The sequence below is a fragment of the Armigeres subalbatus genome, unplaced genomic scaffold (genome assembly GCF_024139115.2).
Source record: "Armigeres subalbatus isolate Guangzhou_Male unplaced genomic scaffold, GZ_Asu_2 Contig191, whole genome shotgun sequence".
Taxonomy (NCBI): Eukaryota; Metazoa; Arthropoda; class Insecta; order Diptera; family Culicidae; genus Armigeres; species Armigeres subalbatus.
Genome location: NW_026942739.1, coordinates 1 through 23,802, shown reverse-complemented (window position 1 = coordinate 23,802; position 23,802 = coordinate 1). Strand labels below are relative to the sequence as shown.

General features: G+C 38.2%; 1 protein-coding gene across 1 annotated transcript in view; it reads right to left on the bottom strand.

Annotated features, from left to right (window-relative positions):
* The window catches only part of LOC134203517 (protein sax-3-like), a gene marked incomplete at its 5' end in the record, with an annotated part of 34,689 nt that extends 10,890 nt beyond the window's left edge, over nucleotides 1–23,799 (bottom strand). The window contains 3 exons of the mRNA XM_062678374.1: nucleotides 22,154–22,641; nucleotides 22,706–22,871; nucleotides 22,942–23,799. Coding sequence (XP_062534358.1) covers nucleotides 22,469–22,641; nucleotides 22,706–22,871; nucleotides 22,942–23,799 — 1,197 coding nt within the window. The remainder of the gene's footprint in view (nucleotides 1–22,153; nucleotides 22,642–22,705; nucleotides 22,872–22,941) is intronic.
* Between the last annotated feature and the right edge of the window lie 3 nt (nucleotides 23,800–23,802).

The window sequence follows — 23,802 nt, the reverse complement described above, 5'->3', positions numbered from 1 at the left end:
CCACTGTTCTCAATTATTACCTTCTGCAAACTTTGAAGGAACACGTTTCACTTTTGTAGAAATACTTTAAATTCTTCGGAACTTGGAAACCGCGATACTTCTCTTCCTCTAGTGCGAGCGAAAATGAACGAGCTTAAGGATTTCTACCTTCAAGAAACCTTGAAGGACAATTGCTGGTTATGTATAAAGATTCAAATGGCGATATCAATTTGGCGCCTTCCAGGATCGAGCAAATGGTTGAAAAAGAGCTATCTAGTTTCAGGAGCCATTACTGCACTCACTGAAACAGTATACCACTTTGCTTAGCCGAGACGCAAACCGCTCGAAATATTTCCTCACCCAAGACAGTCAAATAGTCGGGCAAATACTGATAATGTTATGGTCTCGCTTTGGACTGTGAATCGTCAAGCCGACTTGACGAATTCAAGCATTATTTTGCTTAAAAAGAGAAAAACGTCCAAAGCTAATTAAATTCAAATAATCTAATAATTACAACAACAAAAAAAACAAAAAATAATTTATTACTAATAATTAAGCTTCAACTCATTTCAATGATATTTTACTTAAAAGGATAAAAACGTCAAAGCTATTTATTAATTAAAAATAATAATTTAATTTCATAATATATTTACAAATGATTTTGCTTAAAAAAATAAAAACGTCTGAAGCTTTAAGCAAATCCAATAAAATTATTCCAAAAAATCCACACCGCGTTACAAATTGTTCTGCAAATAGTTTGCTATCTAATATAGATCAGCGAAGGATATACGTATCTATTGAGATGAAAAATATAGATAAATTGAAAGGAAGTGTTTTAAGCTTATGTTTTTGCCTTTCTCGTATACTAAGTATACGTAAAGGCTAGCTATATGATCGCTCCAAAAACAAACTTTTTATAGAAAGCCCGGAGACCCATAGTGTTGGGACGATAGTGTTAAAAATGAAGAAGTTTTTGGTAATAGTTACAACGTTTACAGAGATGACCGAGACTACGAACGGTCTGGAAAAAAATCGGGAGGAGGTGTTTTGGTTGCAGTATCCACAAATTTCAATTCAGAAATAATTAAAACGGATAAATTCAATGATTTTGAACAAGTGTGGGCCAAGGTACAAATTTCAGGTGAAACTCATGTTTTTGCTTCAGTTTATATTCCTCCAAATAATGTTCGCAGAGATATTTATGATAAATTTTTTGGTATCGCCGAGAATGTTTTATCTGGCTTGCCTCCTGAAGTAAAAGTGCATATATATGGTGATTTTAACCAAAGAAATGTAGATTTCATACCGGACTGTGACAATGAGAGCATTTTACTTCCAGTCATAGGGGAAAATGAGCTATTGCATTTTGTATTCGATAAAATTGCTAACTTAGGATTAAATCAAATCAATCATGTGAAGAATATCCAAAAGTGTTATCTAGATCTACTGTTGACTAACTGTTATAAAGATTTTTGTGTAAATGAATCACTAGCTCCTCTTTGGCGAAATGAAGTATTCCACACAGCAATTGAATTCTCTTTGTTTGTACTCGTTAATGATATAGCAATCGAATGTGAGTTTGAAGAAATCTTCGATTATCAACAAACTACGGAAATATAAAGCATAAACTGAAGAATAAAGATTGGCAAACTGCTATAAGGAACTAACAAAATGTTGATAAAGCGACAGAAAAGTTTTATAACACATTGCACAATATAATAATGGAAGAAGTGCCGGGTAAAAGACGGAGAAGTCATGCTGTATCGAAAAATCCAATTTGGTTTACAAGAGATATTAGAAATCTTAAAAATCGCAAGCAGAAAGCACATAAAAACTACAAGAAGCATAATCTTCAACATTATTTAGAGGAGTATCTTAATATTTGTGATCAACTGAACTGTGCTATAAATATCGCATACAATGAATATAATTTAAAAACTGAACGTGAAATCAAGACTAGTCCAAAACATTTTTCAGCTATATGAACACTAAATTAAAATCAGCCAATTTTCCATCGAAACTTTATTTAGATGGTAGAACACATTACCTGTTCCTGTCCAGAGGAAATATGTAATTTGTTTGCCGATTTCTTTAAAGAAGTATACACTACCCACTCAGAAGATGATCGAGATCGCGACTTTTTCGATTTTTATCCTGTGTTTTCAAATGACGTTTGCGTCAACCATCTGAATGTACACGAAATTTGTGATGCCCTGAAACATCTAGCTGGGTCTAAGAGCTCCGGACCCGCCGGGATACCCCCAGTGTTCTTTACGACTCTAGCAGTTGGACTTACTGCGCCATTATTCTGGATTTTCAACATGTCACTGGAATCAGGATGTTTTCCGCTAATATGGAAAAAATCATTTTAGTTCCAATTTTAAATCTGGTATAAAATCCAATGTTCGTAACTATCGTGGTATTGCTCTTATATCTTGCATACCGAAATTGTTCGAAGCAATTGTTAATGAAAAATATTTGTTCAAATTAAAATCGAATCACACCTAAGCAACACGGTTTCTTTAAAGGTCGTTCGACAGCCACAAATCTAACAGAATTCGTTAATTATTCTTTGGATGCAATGGATAGTGGTCACCATGTAGAAGCCTTTGTACACAGATTTTAGCAAAGCTTTTGATCGCGTTGATTTACCCATGCTTTTGTTCAAACTGCAGAAGATGGGAATTCAACCAAAACTTCTTCATTGGATTGAATCGTATCTAACAAGTCGGGTTCAAATTGTAAGATTCAAAGGATAATTATCAAACCCAATACAAGCCTCTTCTGGAGTTCCTCACGGATCTCCTTTAGGTCCGTTACTTTTTATTTTATTTGTAAATGACCTCCCTCTTGTGCTTCATAAATTGAATGTCTTAATTTATGCAGATGACATGAAACTTTTCCTAAAAATCAAAACTGTCGAGGGTATCGATACATTCAAAGATGAAATATTGGTATTCCATACATGGTGTAAAAAAGTCTTCTACAGTTGAATATAAAAAATGTAACTCAATAACCTTCAGCAGAAAACGAAACTTACTCAGCGCAAATATTAGTTTTGATGATCAGAACGTAGTAAGAAGCAATAGAGTAAGAGATTTGGGAGTAATATTGGATTCAAAACTAACTTTCATCGATCATTATAACTTAATTGTAAGCAAATCCAACAACATGTTAGGTTTTATAAAACGATTCTGTTACAATTTTCAGGACCTATACACAATAAAAACACTATATACAGCTTATGTAAGGTCAATCTTAGAATATTGCAGCATAGTTTGGTCCCCATTTTCAGCTATTCATGCCAACAGAATTGAGTCAGTTCAAAAAAAAAAAATTATTATATGCACTACGAAAGTTGGGGTGGACCGAATTTCCATTGCCACCATATGTAGCTCGTTGTAAGCTCATCAATATTCATTCACTGAAAGTGCGTCGAGATTTAGCAATGGTAACTTTTATAAACAATATTGTTTCAAACAGAATTGACTAAATGGAGCTATTATCAAAACTTAATTTTTATGTTCCATTACGATCTTTACGACATCGTCAAATATTCTCCGTAAATTATCATCGAACAAACTATGCAAAATATGGCCCAATGAATCAAATGATGATCACTTATAATAAAACATTGTGACACTATTGACTTATCGATGTCCAAAACACAGCTGAAACAGATCTTCTCTCGTATTATAAGCTAATGACACTTTACAATAAGTTTAAACAGTATCAACATTATTTAATGTTATTTAGAATAATTAAGAATACAAATGTAAATAGGTCTACAATTATGATTGACGACAATAAATAAATAAATATATACCGATCGACTCAGCTCGACGAATTGAGGTGATGTCTGTGTGTATGTGTGTGTGTGTGTGTGTGTGTGTGTGTGTGTGTGTGTGTGTGTGTGTGTGTGTGTGTGTATGTGTGTGCGTCTGTGCGCACCCACCCAAAAAAAATGTCACTCATTTTTCAGGTACTTATCCTTAACCGATTTACTCGCAACAAGTTGCATTCGACGCAGGACATTCTGCCATTGTTTCCTATTGAAAATTGGTCAGATCGGACTATGGGCTCGGAAGTTATGGCCAAAATACCACTTTTTTCACAAAAAAAAAATGTCACTCATTTTTCAGGCACTTATCCTTAACCGATTTACTCGCAACAAGTTGCATTCGACGCAGAATACTCTCCCATTGTTTCCTATTGAAAATTGGCCAGATCGGACTATGGGCTCAAGAGTAATGGTCAAAATACTATTTTTATAATGCACGAGAAAGGCACCATCACCGCTAGGTGGATTTATCAGGGTTTTTCTGCTAGAAATCACATAAAAAAATTGATCAATTTTTTGACATTTATTTTTAAAGGACTATTTTACCCAACACTCCCCTAATGGAAATTTTTTTTAATTTCTACTTAGACAAAAAAGTTTGGACAGTTTTCACCAGATCCGAAAACATCAACATAAGTAGGGTCGAAATTTGTGCGAACTTTCTTTTGAATAAACAGTGATGCAGAAAATTTGCGATTTTCTTAGAAATTCTTGAGTTGGCGCTTCTGCATTTTATATGAGATGAAAGCTCTTTAGTTCCTTAATTGCCTTGCGGGTTTAGTTTTTAATCCTAGATCTGTTGATGAAAAATATTCCCTTTGGAAAAACGACCATTTTTTATCGAAAAAGTCAATTTTCTCCTAAAGTAAACAACTTTATAACCATATTAACCACATGGTATAAAGTACTAAATGAGTAGAAAAGGCGTGCAAAATTTAAACAAAATCGGTCACTCATTACCAAAGTTATTGCATTTTTTGGGTTTTGGCGATTTTTGAACAATTATTTTTGAAAGGTCGTTTTACCCAACTTCCCCTCAATGAAAGAATCTGAAAATTTGCAAAATGCCTTCTCTTACATATATGAACAAACCCTGAAAATTTCATCCAAATCGGAGAATATCGATACAAGAGGGGGTCGCGCTTCTCGCGAACTGGCTCTTAAGCTCAAACAAAATATGAATGGGAGATTTGGATACCTCTGGTCACAACACATGCTTTTCAGGAAAATCTGGAAAACTCTTTTTGATATTTTTAGCAAATGTTAAGAACTGTCTTAAGATGCTGAATAAAGAAATGTATGTCATTAGTGTTTGGTGATCGCATTTTTCTGATCTTTTTACCTTTCTCGTACAACAAAGTTGTACCGAAAGGCTATCATTTCACTCCAATACGAACTTTTTATAGAAGCTTCGGAGACCCTTAGTGTTATATACCAATCGATTCAGCTCGACGAACTGAGCACACGTCTGTCTGTCCATGTGTAATGTGTAATTGTGTATGTATGTGTGTATGTGTGTGTATGTGTGTGCACAAAAGCTAAGTAAAACATTAGACAACTTTTCATATAGTAATCCTTAACCGATTTTCTCGCAACAAGTTGCATTCGAAAGGTGGGCTTGTAGATCACTATTGAATTTTATGACGATCGGCCGCAACGTTCAAAAGTTTTTAAGAAAATGGTTCATAAAACCCTTGATTGAACCATATAAGGTTGGTATCTTTGCTAAATGCGAGAAAGGCAGTATCACTTTTCGGTGTATTAAGATGGGTTTTTTGTTGTCAAACTGATTATTTGGGAATTATACAAAACAGAATTCTGCTTTTGGATCAAAGCTGGGCGAGTTGAATGGTAATTGTTATTATCAAATGATGTTTACTCATCTCATCAGAAAATCCGCCTGTCTAATCGGAATTCAATTTTGAACCTTCTTGGAATTTCCGCCTTTCCAATCGGAATCTCTTCACAATCCTGTGCGCCGAACTACTTTTGAGACGGCGGCGGCATGACCGCAATTTGCTAACGGTGGCGACGGCTTAGCCGGCGCCACACCGCGGTTGCCATCGGCGGCGGCGGCTCGGATCGGCGCGGTTAAAAATTGAACAGTTTGTTTGAGAAACTGCACATGTAACATTTTTGGCCAAAATGAGATTTTTATATTTTTTTTGGAAAAGATGTTTAATTTTGATACACATGGTAAAGTTTGCCATTTTAAGGTGTTTTTATGAGATATTGCGAAAAAAGATTCAGCTGCCGGTGGGACTTGAACCCACACTATTCCATTAAGTACACGGACGTATTACCAATTATACAACATCTGCTCTTGCGAGAAGTTGTTCCATAACCAGCTAATAACGATGGGATATTAGTCAATTCCCCATATCTATCGAATCTGCTTTGGCAACATTTCACACCCTGTTCTCTCTACTCAACTAACTGGCAAACTTTACAATGTATATCAAAATTAAACATCTTTTCCAAAAAAGAAAAAATCTGACTTCCCTCACAAGCTGGGTTCGTAATGCTCACTCAATCTCAGGAGCACAGGATGCTCCCTCAAGAAAATTTTCGGGGAGAAATCGCTTTTCGGGAAAGAAAAACTGCCTGGAGAGTGATAACCATTTTTCGCTCACTTTGATTGCCGCCAAACGTTGGTTTGCTCTTTTTCTTTCACATTCGAGTCTTTTCGTGGCATCATAAATGCAAATGGTAGTAGCTTATGTGGAACAAATAACTTATCACTTCCATACAGATAGCGTGGTGGTGTGGCTAGAGTAAGCGCATCCCCACAGCTATTATTGTTACTACTCTGGGTTCGAATCCCGGCGCGGCCATACAATTTTAAAATTGTTCTGCGAAAATTCTCGCGAAAAGTGAGTGAGCGGTAAAAGTGATGAAACGAAAAGGATTTTCATCTTATAGGCAAAATTTTCCTTTATCTTCCAAGGTTGTTTCTAGAGAAAGGTTTGATGGGTGAAAGATGATCCTCAACATAAACAACGGAAAAAGATTCTCCCTTGGCCCGAAAAACGCTTGCTTTGGTCTCATTGAAACGAAAAGTCGAAACCCTGCTCACAAGTCATCAATCAAGAAAAAGATATACTCTGAATCCTCGTCCAAAAATAAGTATTCTGGCAAAAAAAAAACAAAAAGAAAAATTGTTCAGGAATGTATGACCGCATTTGTGAACGTACTTTAATTACGTATACCAATTATGGAGTACTGCTTACCTTTTTTGCACTGGAAGTGCCCCAGTGTGTTGAGTTTTGCCATCGACTATTGATCTGCATCGAAGAAGTCGAATGATTCGGTACAATTTTTTTCAAAAATAGTTTTTTGTTGTTTCCTCGAAATTGTGTAAAATGGATACATCCAGTTTCTCAAACAAATAATTCAATTATCCTTCAAACATTTCATCGGTGGGTGATAAAAATACCTTCGTTAAATATTTGCTTTTCGAGCTCTAATTGCAATAAGTATAATTTATGTTGTACATACGCTGTAAAGTACTCCTTCGGGAATACCATGAGAAGAATCACCTAAGGTTCCTTCAAAATTCTTTCAAACTTTCATTAGGAATTTCATTACGGTTTTCTCCAGTGATTTCTTCAGAAATTTTTCTTGAATTTTCTTCACGTATTCTTCAATAGTTCGTCCAGGATGATGTGTGATTCCTAGTGAGAACACTAGCAAAAAATCTGAATTATGGCTTCCTTACCTAGCGGCTACAAAGCAAGGCCAGGGGGTATGTTTTTGTTGCTTCCCTGTACCTATGAATATAATCGTGTAGGTTTTATGACACAGGAGTGCATAAATGGTGAGTCTACTTAAAGCCCTTACAACTAATAATTGCAGAAGTGCTTAATAAACACTAAGATGAGACACGGCAATTTTAAAATGGGGAAAGTAAAGTCAACCAAAAAGTTCAGATGAGAGAATTCCAGCAGGACATACGTTTATTTTCTTGGAACTTTTACATGTGTTTCTTATCCAGAAAATCGAAAATACGTATTATTCATTCCTCAGAACCTCTGGATAAGGGAATCCCTATAACTTCTAGGCAAAGAATTCTTGTAGTGAATAAAAGATCTGGGAGACTAAACCCCCCTAGATTTTTTTAATTTTACAGTAATTCTTGTGTAAAGAACTTTTAGGAAGTCACGTCGGAGGGATTGCCTATTATTTCTTTCCACATTTCTTTATAATTAGTAAGGGAGAAATTCCTTAGAGTTATCAGAGAGAAGAACTATCTAGCCTATGGTGCGAAATTCAGGAACATAGAAGAATATATTTTTCCAAATTTCTGACGGAGAAATTCATCTTAATTTCTAAGGAGGGGATTTCTCAAAATTCGAGCGAAAGGGATCTTTTGGAGGGGCCATTCCTCATAATTTCTTAATAAATATTCCGGGGAATTTCTGTAGAAGAATTTCTTAAAGGATGAAAATCCCCGAGTTTCTGAAGGCGAAATTTTCTCCTAGAATTCCTGAAGAAGAATGTTTCTGACATATCTGGGTGAAAGATTTACAGAGAATTTAAGAAAAAGGAATACTTTGAGGTGAGAAGGTAGGCTGCAGTCTTTTAATTTTGTTTGGTGGAATAATTCTCCATACTTCCGGTTGGAGCACTCCTGTTGAGGAATTTTTGGATATGGAAGAACCAAGAAGATTGGAAAATCAGTTTCCCAGAATTCATGGAGCAGGAATTTTCTAGAATTCCTGAGGAAGAATTTGTACGGAATTCAAAAAAAATACAGTCTGATGAGGTCCAAAGTTCCCAAAAAATCGTGGAGGAAGAATTCTCCATGATATCTGAAGGGGTACAGGGTACATTGTGGAGGAGGAATTCCCCATAGTTCATAAGGTAGAATAAACCCTGTATTCTTGTATTATGAGCTTACCGAAGAAGTAGTTTCGCAGAATTCCTGGGGTAGGATTTGCACGGAATTAAGAAAACTAAAAGGTGCAGCCCAATCGGGTTGTACGCAAAGGTGACGTAGGACTACGTAGCTATCTGAAATTGATGGTATTTGCCATAATAATTTGTGTCGTTTTATTTACATTGAGCAAACTGCTCGGAGACCAACTGAATCAAGAAGTCGAATAGTTGTTCACAGATGGATGGACTTTGAGTCTCTAACCATGGAATTAACATGACTCATCGGCCGCTGAAGCCACTCGACTGGCTTTCAGTCGAGGACATCACAATCCTTACTTTGCCACGTACGCTTACATCGCGGGCGAAAACCAAACGTTGCAAATAAATATATTTGCTGTAGAGTTTCGACTGGATTTTATTTAATACGTATTGTTTTCTTGGCTCAGCAGTCTTATTATTGTATCAAATGAACTGTTCTTGTTCCAACGTTTTTTACGGACCGAAACGTCGGAACAAGAACATTATAGTTTCTTTGATACAATAATAAGACTGCTAAGCCAAGAAAACAATACGTATTAAATATATTTGCGTTTGGTTTAACGCCACTTCAGATTCTGCTTATTTCTCCTTTATTTCGACCATTTTTCAGCATGGTGTCCTCCAAAAAGGTCTTTATACAACAGAAGGTTGATCCGACAATCCGATATGAACTTTCTTCAAAGTGCAAAACTCAATCGTAGCTAGCAAATTTGATAGCATGGCGGAGGGAGATGATGCAATTAATTTGAACGGATGGAAGTGAGCGGTAAAAGTGATGAAACGAAAAAGGATTTTCATCTAATAAGCAAGATTTTCGTTTCGTAAGAGCAACCAAGCTATCACGGTAAACCCGATTCCGCCGAAACAATCCATTTTCGCGATTAAATCTTTCTTTCAATAAAATGCTGGTCCTGAGAAGAACCAATTTTCTTTTCCCAATGCGTCTTTCCAATAACTAACTGCATTCAAACGCTTGTCAGCACCTTGCATTGAAATTGTTCGACCGCCACTTGATGATTTTTCGCTAAGCCCCACCATTTGGAATTAATTTTCAGCATTGCCACTGCTATCCACGCCTTCATGCTGCCGCTCCGCTGCATCAAATTTTGTCGAATCGCTCATTCCGCTCTTTTCACAGAATCCCAATCAAAATAGCTCGTGCGCGCCGAAAGCAGCTTTCTTGTATTCAATAAATTAAGCCCGTTAGCCCCGCCCCTTTGTGATCTCTATGGTTTTAAATATAATGTGTATTCATAACGGAATACCTCACCAGCTGGAAGATCTGTATCAACGCGGCGAAGACCCAGGTCATCATTTTCCCCCACTCCAAATCCTCTAAACATGTTCCTGTAAACTTCATGTTGTAAAATCATCCTCAATGGCTCAACTGTGGAATGGGCCAATGAGGCCGACTACCTTGACTTGATCCTCGACAGCAAGCTTATTTTCAGGCAACAGGTTGACAAAACGGTGAAAAAGTGTAACGTTTTGTTGAAACTACTGTACCCTTTGATCAACCGCTGGTCGTCATTGTCCCTGAAAAATAAGCTTGCTGTCTACAAGCAAATCATCCTCCCTGTGATCGAATACGGCATGCCGGTCTGGGAAAGCTGCGCTAAAACCCACCACCTCAAACTTTAACGGGTCCAAAACAAATTCCTGAGAATGATGCTCAACACCCCTCCCAGGACAAGAACATCCGAGGTCCACCGTCTTGCCGGGATAAAGACCGCACATGAACGCTTTGGTGAGTGTAAAGAAAAGTTTAGTTGCTTGCCGTTGTTCCAATCTAGGTTATCAAATTTTCATTGTATATATTAGTGTACATAGTAGTTAGGTTATCACATTTTAAAAAATACACTAGCGTCTCCTAAAGACCGTCATGATATATTATATTTTAAAACTCAGATAACAATATAAAAAAAAATCAAATCGAAGTTGAAGGGCCAAACCGGCCGATCACTGTATATGTATAAACAAAATAATTGTAGAACAAGAAATGATTGAATGAAGAAGAAGATTACTACTATACTAGAAGGGGCGGGGCTAAAGGAATTTCTTCATTAGATATAGGAAAGCTGCTTTCCGGCGCGCGCGAGCCATTTTGATCGGGATTCCGCAGCAGACAACGGACCGCTCGGAGAATGACAATTTCTAAGAATCCTATGAAACTTTCTCGCAAGATTCTGAATTTGGTTATGATATGTTGGTTATCTAAGATGCGTATTGTTGCGAGGAATAACAACAGAAATTTGACTCAAGACGAAGTTTCTTCATATTACCAAACATTATCTCTTAGCATCTTTTTGTCCGAGCGACGTTCACCGATGGGTGATTGCTGTAGATAGTTTCCACTGAGGTGGCGTTTTCATTGATTTTATACAAAAGCCACCATGTTATACAAAACAAGGTTGATCCGACTATCCGAAATAATCGTTCTTCAAAGTACAAAACTCAATCGTAACTTGCGAATTTGATAGCGCGTCGGAGGGAGATGATGCAGTAAATTTTAATGGATGGAATCACTAACAGCAACCAAGCTACCACGCGAAACCCGATGTCAACGAAACAATCCATTTTCGCAATTAACTCTTTCTTTCCATAAAATGTTGGTCTTAAGAAGAACCATTTTTCTTTTCCCAATGCGACTTTCCAATAACTAACTGCATCCAATCGCTTGTCGACACCTTGCGTTGCAACTGTTCGACCGCCACTTGATGATTTTTCGCTAAGCCTCCAAAATTTGAAATAAATTTTCAGCATTGCCACACTGCCACCCACTTCGTGCTGCTGTGTCCGCTCCGCTGCAACGGATGTTGAACCGCTCTCTGTGGAATCCCTATCAAAATGGCTCGTGCGCGCCGAACAGCAGCTTTCTTGTATTTAATAAATTAAGCCCGTTAGCCCCGCCCTTTTGTGATCTGATATGGGTGTGAATATAATGTGCACTCATAACGATAAATGAAGGGGCGGGGCGGGGGTGGAATTACTTCATTAGATATAAGAAAACTGCTTTTCGGCGCGCGCGAGTCATTTCGATCGGGATTCCGCAGACAACGGACCATTCGGAGATTGAAAAATTCTAAGAATCCTATGAAACTTTCTCGCAAGATTCTGAGTTTGGTTATGAGATGTTGTTTATCCAAAATGCGTATTGTTGCGAGGAATAATAGCAAAAAATTGACTCAAGACGAAGTTTCTTAAGAATGAATGAATGAATATGAATTCATATTACCAAACATTATCTCTTGGCATCTGTTTGTACGAGCGACATTCACCGATGGGTAATTGCTGTAGAAAGTTTCCACTGATGTGGCGTCTAAATTGATTTTATACAAAAGACACCATTTTATACAAAAGAAGGTTGATCCGACTATCCGAAATAAACTTTCTTCAAAGTGCAAAACTCAATCGTAAATAGCGAATTTGATAGCGCGTCGGAGAGAGAGATGATGCAGTAAGTTTTAATGGATGGAATCATTAACAGCAACCAAGCTACCACGCCAAAACCGAGGCCACCAAAACAGTCCATTTTTGCAATTAACTCTTTCTTTTCATAAAATGTTGGTCCTGAGAAGAACCAATTTTCTTTTCCCAATGCTCCTTTCCAACTAACTGACACCACAATTTGTAATAAATTTTCAGTATCGGCACAAACGGTGCGGGATCGCCACAGTGCTATTTTTATGGTCAACCCTTTCTTCATATGAAATGCTGGTTCGTTGAGGTTGAATGATCTCCAGCAACACATCGAGCACCACCACCAATGTGATGGATTTTCTTTGAAAATGTTATTAGCGCCTCCGTGATGCTGTGTCCGCTCCGCTGCAATCGCTTTGATGCGTCCGCTCTGCGTAAAATCTTGTTCAAACTGAGGATTAGATCCAAACCCGCAAGTGATTGATTTTTGATGTCTGTGCTAGTGATGCATGTACGTGATTGGTTATTTTACCTATTTCTAAACTTTTTATCAATTATCAATAATAAATAGTTAAATATTAGTATTTTCATATAAATACAAAGAAGCGTTGACTCATCCTTGATCGAATGGCCCAAAAAATTGAAAATCCATCGAGAAACGGCTGAGATATTAAAGTTTAAAGTCTATCATATTTTCGTGACGGTCCCCGATTTTCGCAATCGTAAAGTGTACCCCAATATAGAAAACACAGACGTAGTCCTACGTCAAAAAGGAAGTTTCCAACATTCTCAAAGGGTCAATTCTTCAAACTTCTTTGCGTAGGAATGTTTCAGAATTCCTGGAAGAGTAGTTCCAGAGTTCCTGGAAGAGTAGAATTCCTGTAGAAAGAATCGCTGATGGTATAGTTTCCAGTTAGGATTTCAGAATTCCGAGAGAACAAATTTTTCAGAAAGGGGTTTCTTAAAAATGGTACCAGGAGAATTTCCTGGTTTAGTACCAGTTATGTAAAAAGGTGTTTAGTACCAGTTATGTAAAAAGGTGTTCTTCGCTGATATTTCTAGCTATGCTACCTGTGTGAAATGGAAATGTTGGTTTTGTCATTGCCAAAAATGCAATGCTGATCACCGTATCGCACCATCTGATGGCACATTACATCAAAATATCTGTCATCAGTAATAAAATCAGATGTCTTTAAAAAAGATACCATTCCGGTGAATCAGTCAGTGGCGTAGCGAGAAAATTTGGTGGTGGGAGAGGGGGGAACTCCTGTATTAAGTTCGATCAAACAACTAAGAGTTATGATTCTACTCGACATTGTGACTTCCGTCGTTCAAATACAATGGCTCATAATCTTTTCGTTTTCTAAGCTTCTTTCGAGCAAATAAAATAATAAATACAAAGTATCGTTCTCCAGTTTTCACGAATAATTTGAAAGGTCTCGTTCCTACCGACATAGCATAAAAATGGATATTCCTTCAATATTTATTGCATTGTTCTCTTGGAATTCTGGAAAATTCATTTCATATAAGAATTCCCTGGAGGGAGTATAGGTATTGACATCCTTCAGAGCTGCTAGCTTTTCTCGTCGTTTTGATGATTGTGTTTTTGAATTTGATTGGATGAGCGTTCAACAATGTTTCCATTTCAGTTCATCCAAGAATTCCCTGGAGTTTAGGCCTTAAAGTCTGCGAGGTCTTCTTTAGCCATGAGGTAAGATGCGTAGCTACAAAGCAAGACCAAGCTGAAAGTGGCTGGGCGATTTCCGATCTGGTATAGGATTTTTTCTGGTTAGAAGTTTTCTCAACGTCCCTTGGCATGAAAGTAATTATCGTGTTAGCTCCATACATGAATGCACAAATGGTAACTTGGCTAAGAAACCTCGAAGTTCAGAACTGGTCGGGGTTCAACCAAATCGCACCAAGCGTTAACGAAAAATTTTACTGTCCAAACTTTCGTTTAGCAGATTTAATTAATCGCAAATCGTATAAGATATACCTCAACCCCATAACTTAGTACATCCTACTGCAAACGACCGGTTGATCTGATATGAAACGATTTCCGTTCTCCTTGTACGAATAAAATATCACAAGTCAGTCAAAAAGACGCTTGGTGCGGTTTGGCTGAACCCCGACCAACTGTGAATGTGCTTAATGATGAGTACTAAGCTGTGAGTCGGAGATGCCCCAGTGAGATATGTAATGCTAATAAGAAGATCACTAACCGCGTGTTCATTTCTGGAAGAAACAAATAGATCTCTCGTTATTTTCCGATTTTTGTTTTAATTTTTAAAATAGTTAGAAGTTTAAAAATGGATTCTTCGAGAAAGTTGATAAATTGAAGGATCGATTAAGCGAATGAAAATTTTTGGCCGGAAAGCTCAATTCAAATAGAATTTGATTCAAATGAAGAACATGTTCCATATCTTAAAGGAGCTGATAGATTTTTCGTTACGTGTATTGACTTGAGGGCCTGTACCTACTCCAATTCTCGGACTTCTTCGATTCCTTGAAATGAAACATGCATTCAATTCAAAGCTAGTTTGATTCACATGATCACTTCTAATAAGAGCTAATAGATCTTTCGTTATGCGTATAGACGATAAGGCCTATACTTAAGGGAATTCTTGAATGAAACATATGTTGAAGGTATGTCCAATTTGAATCATGAATCGCTAGGAATATTGATACCACCATATTTCTTAATCCAATTATCCAACCATTTATACATCACTACAGCAATATTGTGACCATGGGTTTCATCCATACTAAGTTCTGTAATCCGTCTCTTGATAAAAACGTCTATCTTTCTTCAGATTCGTTGAAAGATTGAATCCATCGAACAGCAGAGGTTTTTCCTTAGAGTATTATCTTTCAACGAATTTGGATGAGTGAAGTCCTGTTTTGAAGGCTGATTCATCAAGCTCAAGCAAAGAATGGGAGATTTGGATACCTCCGGTCACAACCGGTATGAATAAAGCAACCATAAACAAATTATCACAGGTCGATAAAACAGAATCCAACACAAAAAGCACTCACGTTTTCAAGGGCACCCCACCCAATTCGTAAGCAACGCACAAATGTCATTTTTATTATTTTAGCTTTGCTGCATCGCAGCATGCGTGAAATAGTAAAAATGACACTTGTGCATTGCTTCCGTTTTGAATGGAGTGCTTTTGAAAAAGCGAGTGCTTCTTTTTCTTCATTACTTTTTACTTTCATTTCTTCAACTTTTTCCTACCTCTTCGATCTTTTTATTCGATTCATTTTTATTTTATTCCTACATTTCTCATTTATTTCTACCTTCGTTTCTACTCACATTCTTTGTTTGGTTTCCTCATCAACAAACGGATTTTAAATTTCTCTTGAATTCCTATATATATTTCTTGTATTTCTTTCAGATCGAATGTTCCGCGTTTTCCGAGGGTATGTTGAACATTATTGTCATTATTTGTGCCGTGCACTTTCTTGCACGTGATACTTCTTATAAAACCAGAGTTACTTTGGCGCACGTTGCTGGCTGCAGATCGAGAATTAATCAAAACACGCAGAGATTTGACTATTTCCGTGAAAACAGTTTCGAAAACACTCACCCTCTTACACATTCACTCACTTACTCGCTCGCTAATTCACGCACACACTTACTAACTCGCTCATTCACTCACTCACTAACTTGCTCACTCGCTCATTTATTCACTCACATACGGGCTCAATCACTCACTCATTCGCTCATTCAATCCATCGCTTTTTCGCTTTTTGCTAAGGGTGCTAAGGTGAGATTCCGAAATGCCAAACGCAATAAAATCAAATCTTTTTTTTTTGTCTTTGTTAAGGAGACTTTCAGCCCTAGTCTGGCTCGTCTCCAACAAAAATCAAATCTTTGTACAAAAACGAATTAAATTCGGAACTCATAAAAAGAAGCAAAAATATAAAATATGTTTGAACTTCAGAACTGATGCATTGTCAAAACCAGTGTTAACCCACTTTTTGTTGCAGCCGAAACTGGCGCGTGCTTTTGAGAGTTGGTATAAGCCATCCCTCGAAGGGTATAAATAGCAGGACCTCATATAAAGAGGTCTCACATTAAGTTTGAGAAATATCTGAATAAAAAACGACTACTTCATTTCTTCTCAATAGAAATAGAGCAGAAAGACATGCACTAAACAAATGACACAGAGATACAACAAAAATTCAATAAAAAGGACGCAGTAGTCCACCTCGAAAAAAAATCAACTCATTCATTCAGTTAATTCCTTATTCACTTACCCACTCATTTGCTTATTCACTCATTGACTCTCTCGCTCATCCCTTACCTCGGTCACTCCATCACTCACCCTCTGACTCACTATCTATTCACTCAATCACTCACGTACTACTTACTCACTCACTCTCTCGTTTCTTCATTCACTCTCTCGTTCATTCACTCGCTCACCCCTCTCTTATTTATTCACTCGCACACTCACTCACTCATTCAATATCGCGCTCATTTACTCAGTCACTCAGTATCTCACACTTTCACTCACTTACTCTCTTGCACATTCACTCACTTACTAACTCTCTTGATCTTGGTCACGATGTTCGATGCTGCAAGGACACGCAGCTAACCTCGATAATTAGGGAAGGGACTATGGGCTTCGCGGCAAGGGAAACGGTTTAGCGGTTTGGAGATGTAGTCCTGCCTTCCTCGATTGCTGTCGGAGGTGGTCACTAACCCCGCACTTCCTGAACAACCCAGGATGTCTGTTGAGCAGATTCCCCTTCCATTGCTTAAGAAGAAAAAAAACTCTCTTGGTCATTCACTCACACACTCACTAACTCGCTTATTGACTCACTAACTTACTCCCTCGCTCATTCACTCACTCACAAACTCGCCCAATCACTCACGCACTAGCTCCCTCAATCACTCATTCACTCGCTTATTCACTTCCTCACTCACTTTATCTTTCACTCACTCATTTGCTGTTTTTACTCGATTTTTTATCGCTCGTATTTTTGATCGTGTGACTTTAATTTATCACCAAAATCTTCGCAATAGGTTTCTGGAAATTTTGAATATCAAAGAAAAATCACATGATAATTAATATGCGTTAAACATTTAGAATGTATGTAAAATTGCGAAATTTTAAATCGTGTAAAAACAGAATCCAGTGTACACTAACTTACTCCTTCTCTCCCTTTCTCACTCACTTACTTACTCACTCGATCATTCACCCACTCACTCATTCATTCACTCGCTAACTCACTCTTTCACTCACGCACTCGCTCATTCACCCACTCACTCGAACAATTTCAGAGCCTCTTCCTCATACAGTCTCTTCCTTCCACAGTCTTTATCTCTATTTCTCAGTCGATATAATCTCTTTCTCACATATCATCATCTCTCTCTCACATATCATCTCTTTCTAACATATGTAGTCTGACACAATCTCTTTCCGGCACTGTCTTTTTTCGACACAATATTTTTCTCAGACATCTGTTTTTTCCCTAGACAGAGTTCGATTCTCTGATAGAGAATCTTTCTCAGCCAAACTGAATTGTGACCGAATTCAGTCACACACGAGTTGGTTGTGGCAATTAACTTGCAACATGTGTGTCACTCTGATTTCTTCTTCACTAAGAGTCTCTTACTCCGACAGAGAATATTTCTCAGACAGAGTCAAATTCTCTGAGCCTTTGTCAGGCAGAGTCTTTTTCTTAGACAGAGTTTTTTTTCAGGACAGGCTCTTTTTCTCAAACAGAGTGTCTTTTTCGGATAGATTCACTTAGCCAGATAGAGGTTATTTTGAAGACAGCGTCTGTTTCATAGACAGAGTCTTTTTTTCCAGGCGATCTCTTCGTAAGGCAGAGTCTCTTTTTCAGACAGAGTCCTTTTCTCAGACAGAGTCGCTTCCTTAGACAGAGTCTGTCTGAGTCTTAGGCAGCGGCTCTTTCTGAGAATGACTTACTTGCTTACTTTCTAAAACAGAGTCTGTTTCTCAAACAAAGTTTCTCTCTCAAAAATAATCTTTCTCCGACAGAATCTCTTTTTCAGACAGAATCTATTTTCCAAAAAGAGTCTTGATTCGTTTTCTCAAACAGAGCGCCTTTTTTCGGATAGAGTCTGTTTCACAGACAGTCTCTTTCTCAGTCAGTGTCTATTACTCAGACAGTTTTTTTAACGCAGAGTTTCTTTCGCAAGTTTTTTTTTAGACGGTGCCTATTTCTCTGACAGAGACTTTTTTTTCGAATAATGTTTATTTTTCTCAAGTAGATTGCCTTCGTCTCAAACTGATTGTCTTTTTCACAAACTGATTCACAGATAGTGTCTCAGACAGATACTTTCCCCCTACAAAGTGTTTTTTTCAACTTCTATCCTCCGACAGAGTGTCTTTCTTAGACAGAGCCTCTTTCTCAGATAGGATCTCCTTCTCAGACGTAGTCTCTTTCTTCGACCGAGTTTTTCTTTTCAGGCAGGTTTTTTCTCAGACAAAGTCTGTTTCGGCAAAAAAGCTTGCTCTTTCTCAGACATCTTATTTAAACAGTGCCGTTTTCATAGACAGATACCTTTTCTCCAGAGTCGCTTTCTCAGACAGAGTCTCTTAGTACTTACTACAGTACTTACTACGCTCTTAAGACAGAATATCTTCCTCAAGCAGAATATGTTTCTCAGACAGAGTCACGTACTTGGGCAGAGTCTGAATATCAAACATAATCTCTTTCTCTGACAGAGTATCTTTTTCAGTCAGAAACTCTTTCTCAAATACTATGTTTTTATTCGGACAGAGTCGTTTTCTCAGGCAGAATCTTTTCCTCAGACAGGAACTTTTTCTCAGAGAGAGAAAGAGAGAGAAAGAAAGAGAGAGAGAGAAAGAGATAGAGATCGTTCTCAGACGAAGTCTCTTTATCATAAACTTTTTTCGAGACTTTCTTAGACAAATTGGTATTCTCAGACAGAGACGCTCTCTCAGACAAGGTCTTTTTCTTAAAGAGAGTGTTTTTCCTCAAACATAGAATTTTTTTTTCGGACTGAGTTATTTCCTCCAACTGAGTGTCTCTTTCGGATAAAATCTTTTTCGCAAATAGTTTATTTTTCCCAGACAGAGTCTCTTTCTCAAACGGTATATCTCTTTCGGATAGAATCATTTCTCTTTTAGTCTTTTCTTCTGACAGAGTTTCTTTCTCAGATAGAGTTTTTTTTTTCTCAAACAGAGTGTTTATTTCGGATTGAATCGTTTTCTCTCATAAAGTATTTTTCCAGAGTCTCTATTTCAGACATAGTATTTTTTTTCAGAAGTGGTCTCATCAGGTATGGGAAAAATCGGTTCATTTAGCGCTAAACTTTCACTCACATCTACACACAATCGCAAATAAGGCAACTGTACACGAGCCCTTCCGAAATTTTCAATTTCGATTGTCTGCCGTTTGGCTTCAGTTAGTAACGAATCATGCCAAAAAACAAACAGACAAAATTCATCACCGAACCTTTCCCACAGATTCGCGACTACGAAGGTAAATGCTTCATGCACAGTCTGACAGTTCCTTATGGGATTTTACTGTGGAGGAACAAGAATGGGTGATTGGCGGCCATGTTTCACGCACAGTCTGACAGATAGCAATGAGATTTTCCCATAAGAGTGAGTAGAGGCATTACTTTCGTATTCGCGAATAGCAAATGATGCGTAGCCGAGTATTTGTTTACATTCGGATCGTAAACGAATGGAATCGCAATTCGCCTTGACGCCAGTGAGAAAACAAAATGGGGGTTGGGTGATGCTTTTTTATTTCACCCGGCAAGGCATATAGGACGTGAATTTTTAAATTCTTGTTAAACCGTTAAAACGCGTTTTAGCCGGAAATAGTTAGATTTTTCGAGTTAGAAATTTCATTTACTTTCAGATTAGCAATACTAAAGCTGAATTATTTTGATTAAAAAAACATGTATTGATAAGTAGCCAAACATGTAGTTTTCCAAATATCTAATACTACGTATTTAAAAACTTTTAGTAAATCAGTTTTTAAAACATTTTATAAGCATTTTAAAATATATTTCCTATCTTCACCATGTTGAAATACAGTGATTTCACGCACACGTCCGTCTCCACTAGATGGCAGCAGCGCGGCTTCGTCAAACCGAATTGAGTGTTAAGTGAGGATTCGGCAGAAAGAATCAGGCCGCAAAACGAATCATTGAGTCTAAATTGAATCAATCTTCTGAGTCTAACTCAGTGTTTTCTGCTGCACTCACTACACAATGGTTCTCTCGATTTCTTTTCACACTAATTGTGGTTTCGCTTATTCCTGCTGGGCGGCACTCAGTAGGTATAGACTAACGCAAAATGAACTCCCCCAAGAAATTATGACGTTGGAGCGGGTCGCATAATGAACGCAAAATGAACTTTTGTTCGAGAAGACGACCCGCTCAAATGTCAAAATCCATCGGGTGAGTGAATTTGATGAACTCCTGCACAGGTCTATTAATCGTTTGTTGGTTCGCTTTTGGGTTGAATAGCATTCATTTTGCAATCGTGTATTCGCTGATGGATAGGGATTTTAAATCGGTGTGGTTCGTGTGAGTGAGTGAGATTTCCCATAGCTGGGTCTCATTCTCAGACAGTGTCTTTTCATCAGAAAGTGTATTCCTTTATATAGACATTTTTTTTTCTGTCATTCTTCCTACCCATTCATTCTCTATCTTTCATTATTGCAGTCTCTCAGTTCTTGATGTATATTACGCATGATATGTCATGTGCAGGGATGAAATTCTTTTGAATTGTGTACTCGAAAAAAAAGGTTTCAAAATTAATTCTTCCATTTTTTTCTTCTGTGTGCAACGATAGGCTTTTTCTGCACTGAAAATATTATACACGCTCATGCTACTGGTTTTACACGTGATTCTTCACTATTTGTGATTCATTGGTTATCCACAAACTTTACACGTTAATATGTGGTGAATGAATCCATTCATTTTACTGAGGGAAGAACATGAAAGTAACATCTATGACATATTATATTCATGTACAAATATATAGCATTTTGTCGGTTTTCGGACCAGAAATGCCATTTGTTTCTTATGAAATGATATGGAAATAGAATTTTGTTATTATAATATTCAACTAATGTTCCAATAGATAAGGCCAATTAACCACGATAAAATGCAAGTTTGTAATATAATCAACATTTTATTTAATCTAAATTACAAAGATTGTCATTTCACAACGTGGTGGTAGAATTCGGCATTTTATTGGTTGCCGAAATTTTATGATTTGTCGCCCCGTTGTTTTCTTTTGAAAGATTCCTCTTTTTTAACGTTAAATCTCCGGATTAGATTCGTCTGAGCACTTCAGATCCATGATAATTGCCGGATGTCGTTACGTGGTAAACAGATGGAACTAACATCCTTGTCGAGGTCTTTGCTTGCTGAAACGGACATTTATTTTGTTATATTATAATGCACCATTTTTTTGTATAATAATTTGCTTACTTGTACGTAATCAGCTGGAACATTTCACGGAACATTCCATGAGAAACTCTGTTTATTATTACGGAATGATTGGGAGCGGAATATTTTCTACCCGACGCTAAATGTGAAAAAAAGAAACCATGGACTAATGATGACTGCAAAAACAAGAGTAACAAATACATAATAACGACTATTGTAGATTGTTGAGTGATCACAATGTAAAACACGTTAGAATCTGGTGGTACGACACTTCGTTAAAATCTACTGTTTTTACACGTGACATTTTTCTGCCATTCTTGTGGATATAGAATGTGTGGGGATGTTTATAAAACCAATGTAAATTACAATGATATTAACATATAACAAAGACAAAAGTTATAAGGAACAAATAAAACTTCAATATTTAAATGAAACATGAATATATCATGTTCAAAACTTAAGTTTCGACGTGTGGAGTATTTTCAGTGTGGCACGATAGAAAATTTTCACCCAACTGATAAACCATTTTCTTAAAATCAATCAAACCCGGAAAACGAAGTCATTATTAGTCATCCACTTACCATAAGGGCTCAACTGCTTCCAGCCCGTAATTGTCGGCGATGTTAACTGTCTTCGGCGGAACATTTCTGGGGATCTCGTATTGTTGGTTGTCGTGCAGGCCGTAGTTTCCCCCAGCTGTCGGTGGTGATGGTTCCGTTTTTCTTTCAATTCGATTGAAATCTGCCGCAAAAGTAAGTGTCGTTAACATCTGTTGATCGCTGCCGGAAGCCCTCCTCGCCCTCTGGTGGCGATCGCTAGTAGAAGAAATGGCTCGGCGGGAAGGCATCCGTTGGACTGATCAGGTAGTGACTGTGGGTGCGATGCGGGGCCAGGTCTCACTTGTAGCCACTGGTGCGTCGCGAACAGTAGGAACTGGCCTGCGAGCTGGACATGGTTCCCACCAGCTCCGACGGGTAGACGTGGTTCAGCTGGTTGATATCCAGCGGTTGAGGAGCCGGTGGCGGGTGCTCCGGCGGCGGAGGAAGATAGTCGACCCAGTTCGGTGGAACTGTTGGGGGAAATAAGAATCGCAATTCAAATAAAATGTGGCTAGAAAGATTGTTATCAATTACCTTGATTGCTGTTAACAACTGGTCTTGGGTATCCGTAGAATGATCGAAAACTGGAAGACGTGGATGAAAAAGTGTCGTGACCTTGATAGCTCAGGTCACCGTTTTCGCTATGTGGAATACCATTGATGATCATGGTCGTAGCGTACGGAGTCGGACTTTCCGGAGACTGAGAATTCGAAAAAAAAAACCATTGTTATTCCAATCCATCCCAAGAGTCATGGATCAATTAAACATACCTTTCGGCAGTTGTAGAACGAGGTCACGCCCCTCGGATCCACCTCTGCATAATCTGTCCCTCCATCGGACAAAGCTTGATTCGGATATAATTGATTCCCCTCCAGCAGCTTTATGGAACTTAACCCGGAATCCTTATCCGTATCGCAAGTCCTCCACCCGCGGTCGATCCAAATCCCATTATCCTTCCTCGAAACGCTCAGATTGGGTAGGTCACTTCTGGCTCCGATGGGGACTGTCACCACGGGTTTACCCAAGCCCTGACGCCGCTTGAAGAAGATCACCCCACCAATGACCGTGAACAGCAATATGATGAACAAAGACAGCACAACGAAAATCATAAACCACGTCTCGTGCAGAAAATTGTGATGCCGAAAGTCTTCGTAGTCGTTGTAGCTGTTGTGAACCCCCTGCGGAACGATCACAAACGAGGGATCCATCGTCAGGTGAACCGGCTTGGAGTAGGGACCGAGTCCTACTCTGTTGAACGCGCCAACTCGGATGCTGTAGCTCGATCCGGTTGTCAGGTTATTAAGCATTACCGAAGTCGTGGTCGCATTCAGCGTCATCTGCGCTAGCAGTTTGGAAATATTTCCGGCCTTGACTTGGATTTTGTAACCTTGCAGAACTCCATTGAGTTGATCCTTTGGCGGAGGACTCCATCGCACCCAACCCGCCGTCAAGTTCAACATTCCGGTTTGGATGCCTCCCGGAGCGATTGATGGCAGGTCTTCCATAGTTTGTACGATTCGGGCATTGCTCGGTTGACCTTCCAGGTTTTTGAAGTATGGCGTGAGGAAAAACTCGTACTTGGTAAATTTGGCTAAGTTGGTAATGATATGCTGTTCGATTTCGTTGTTTGG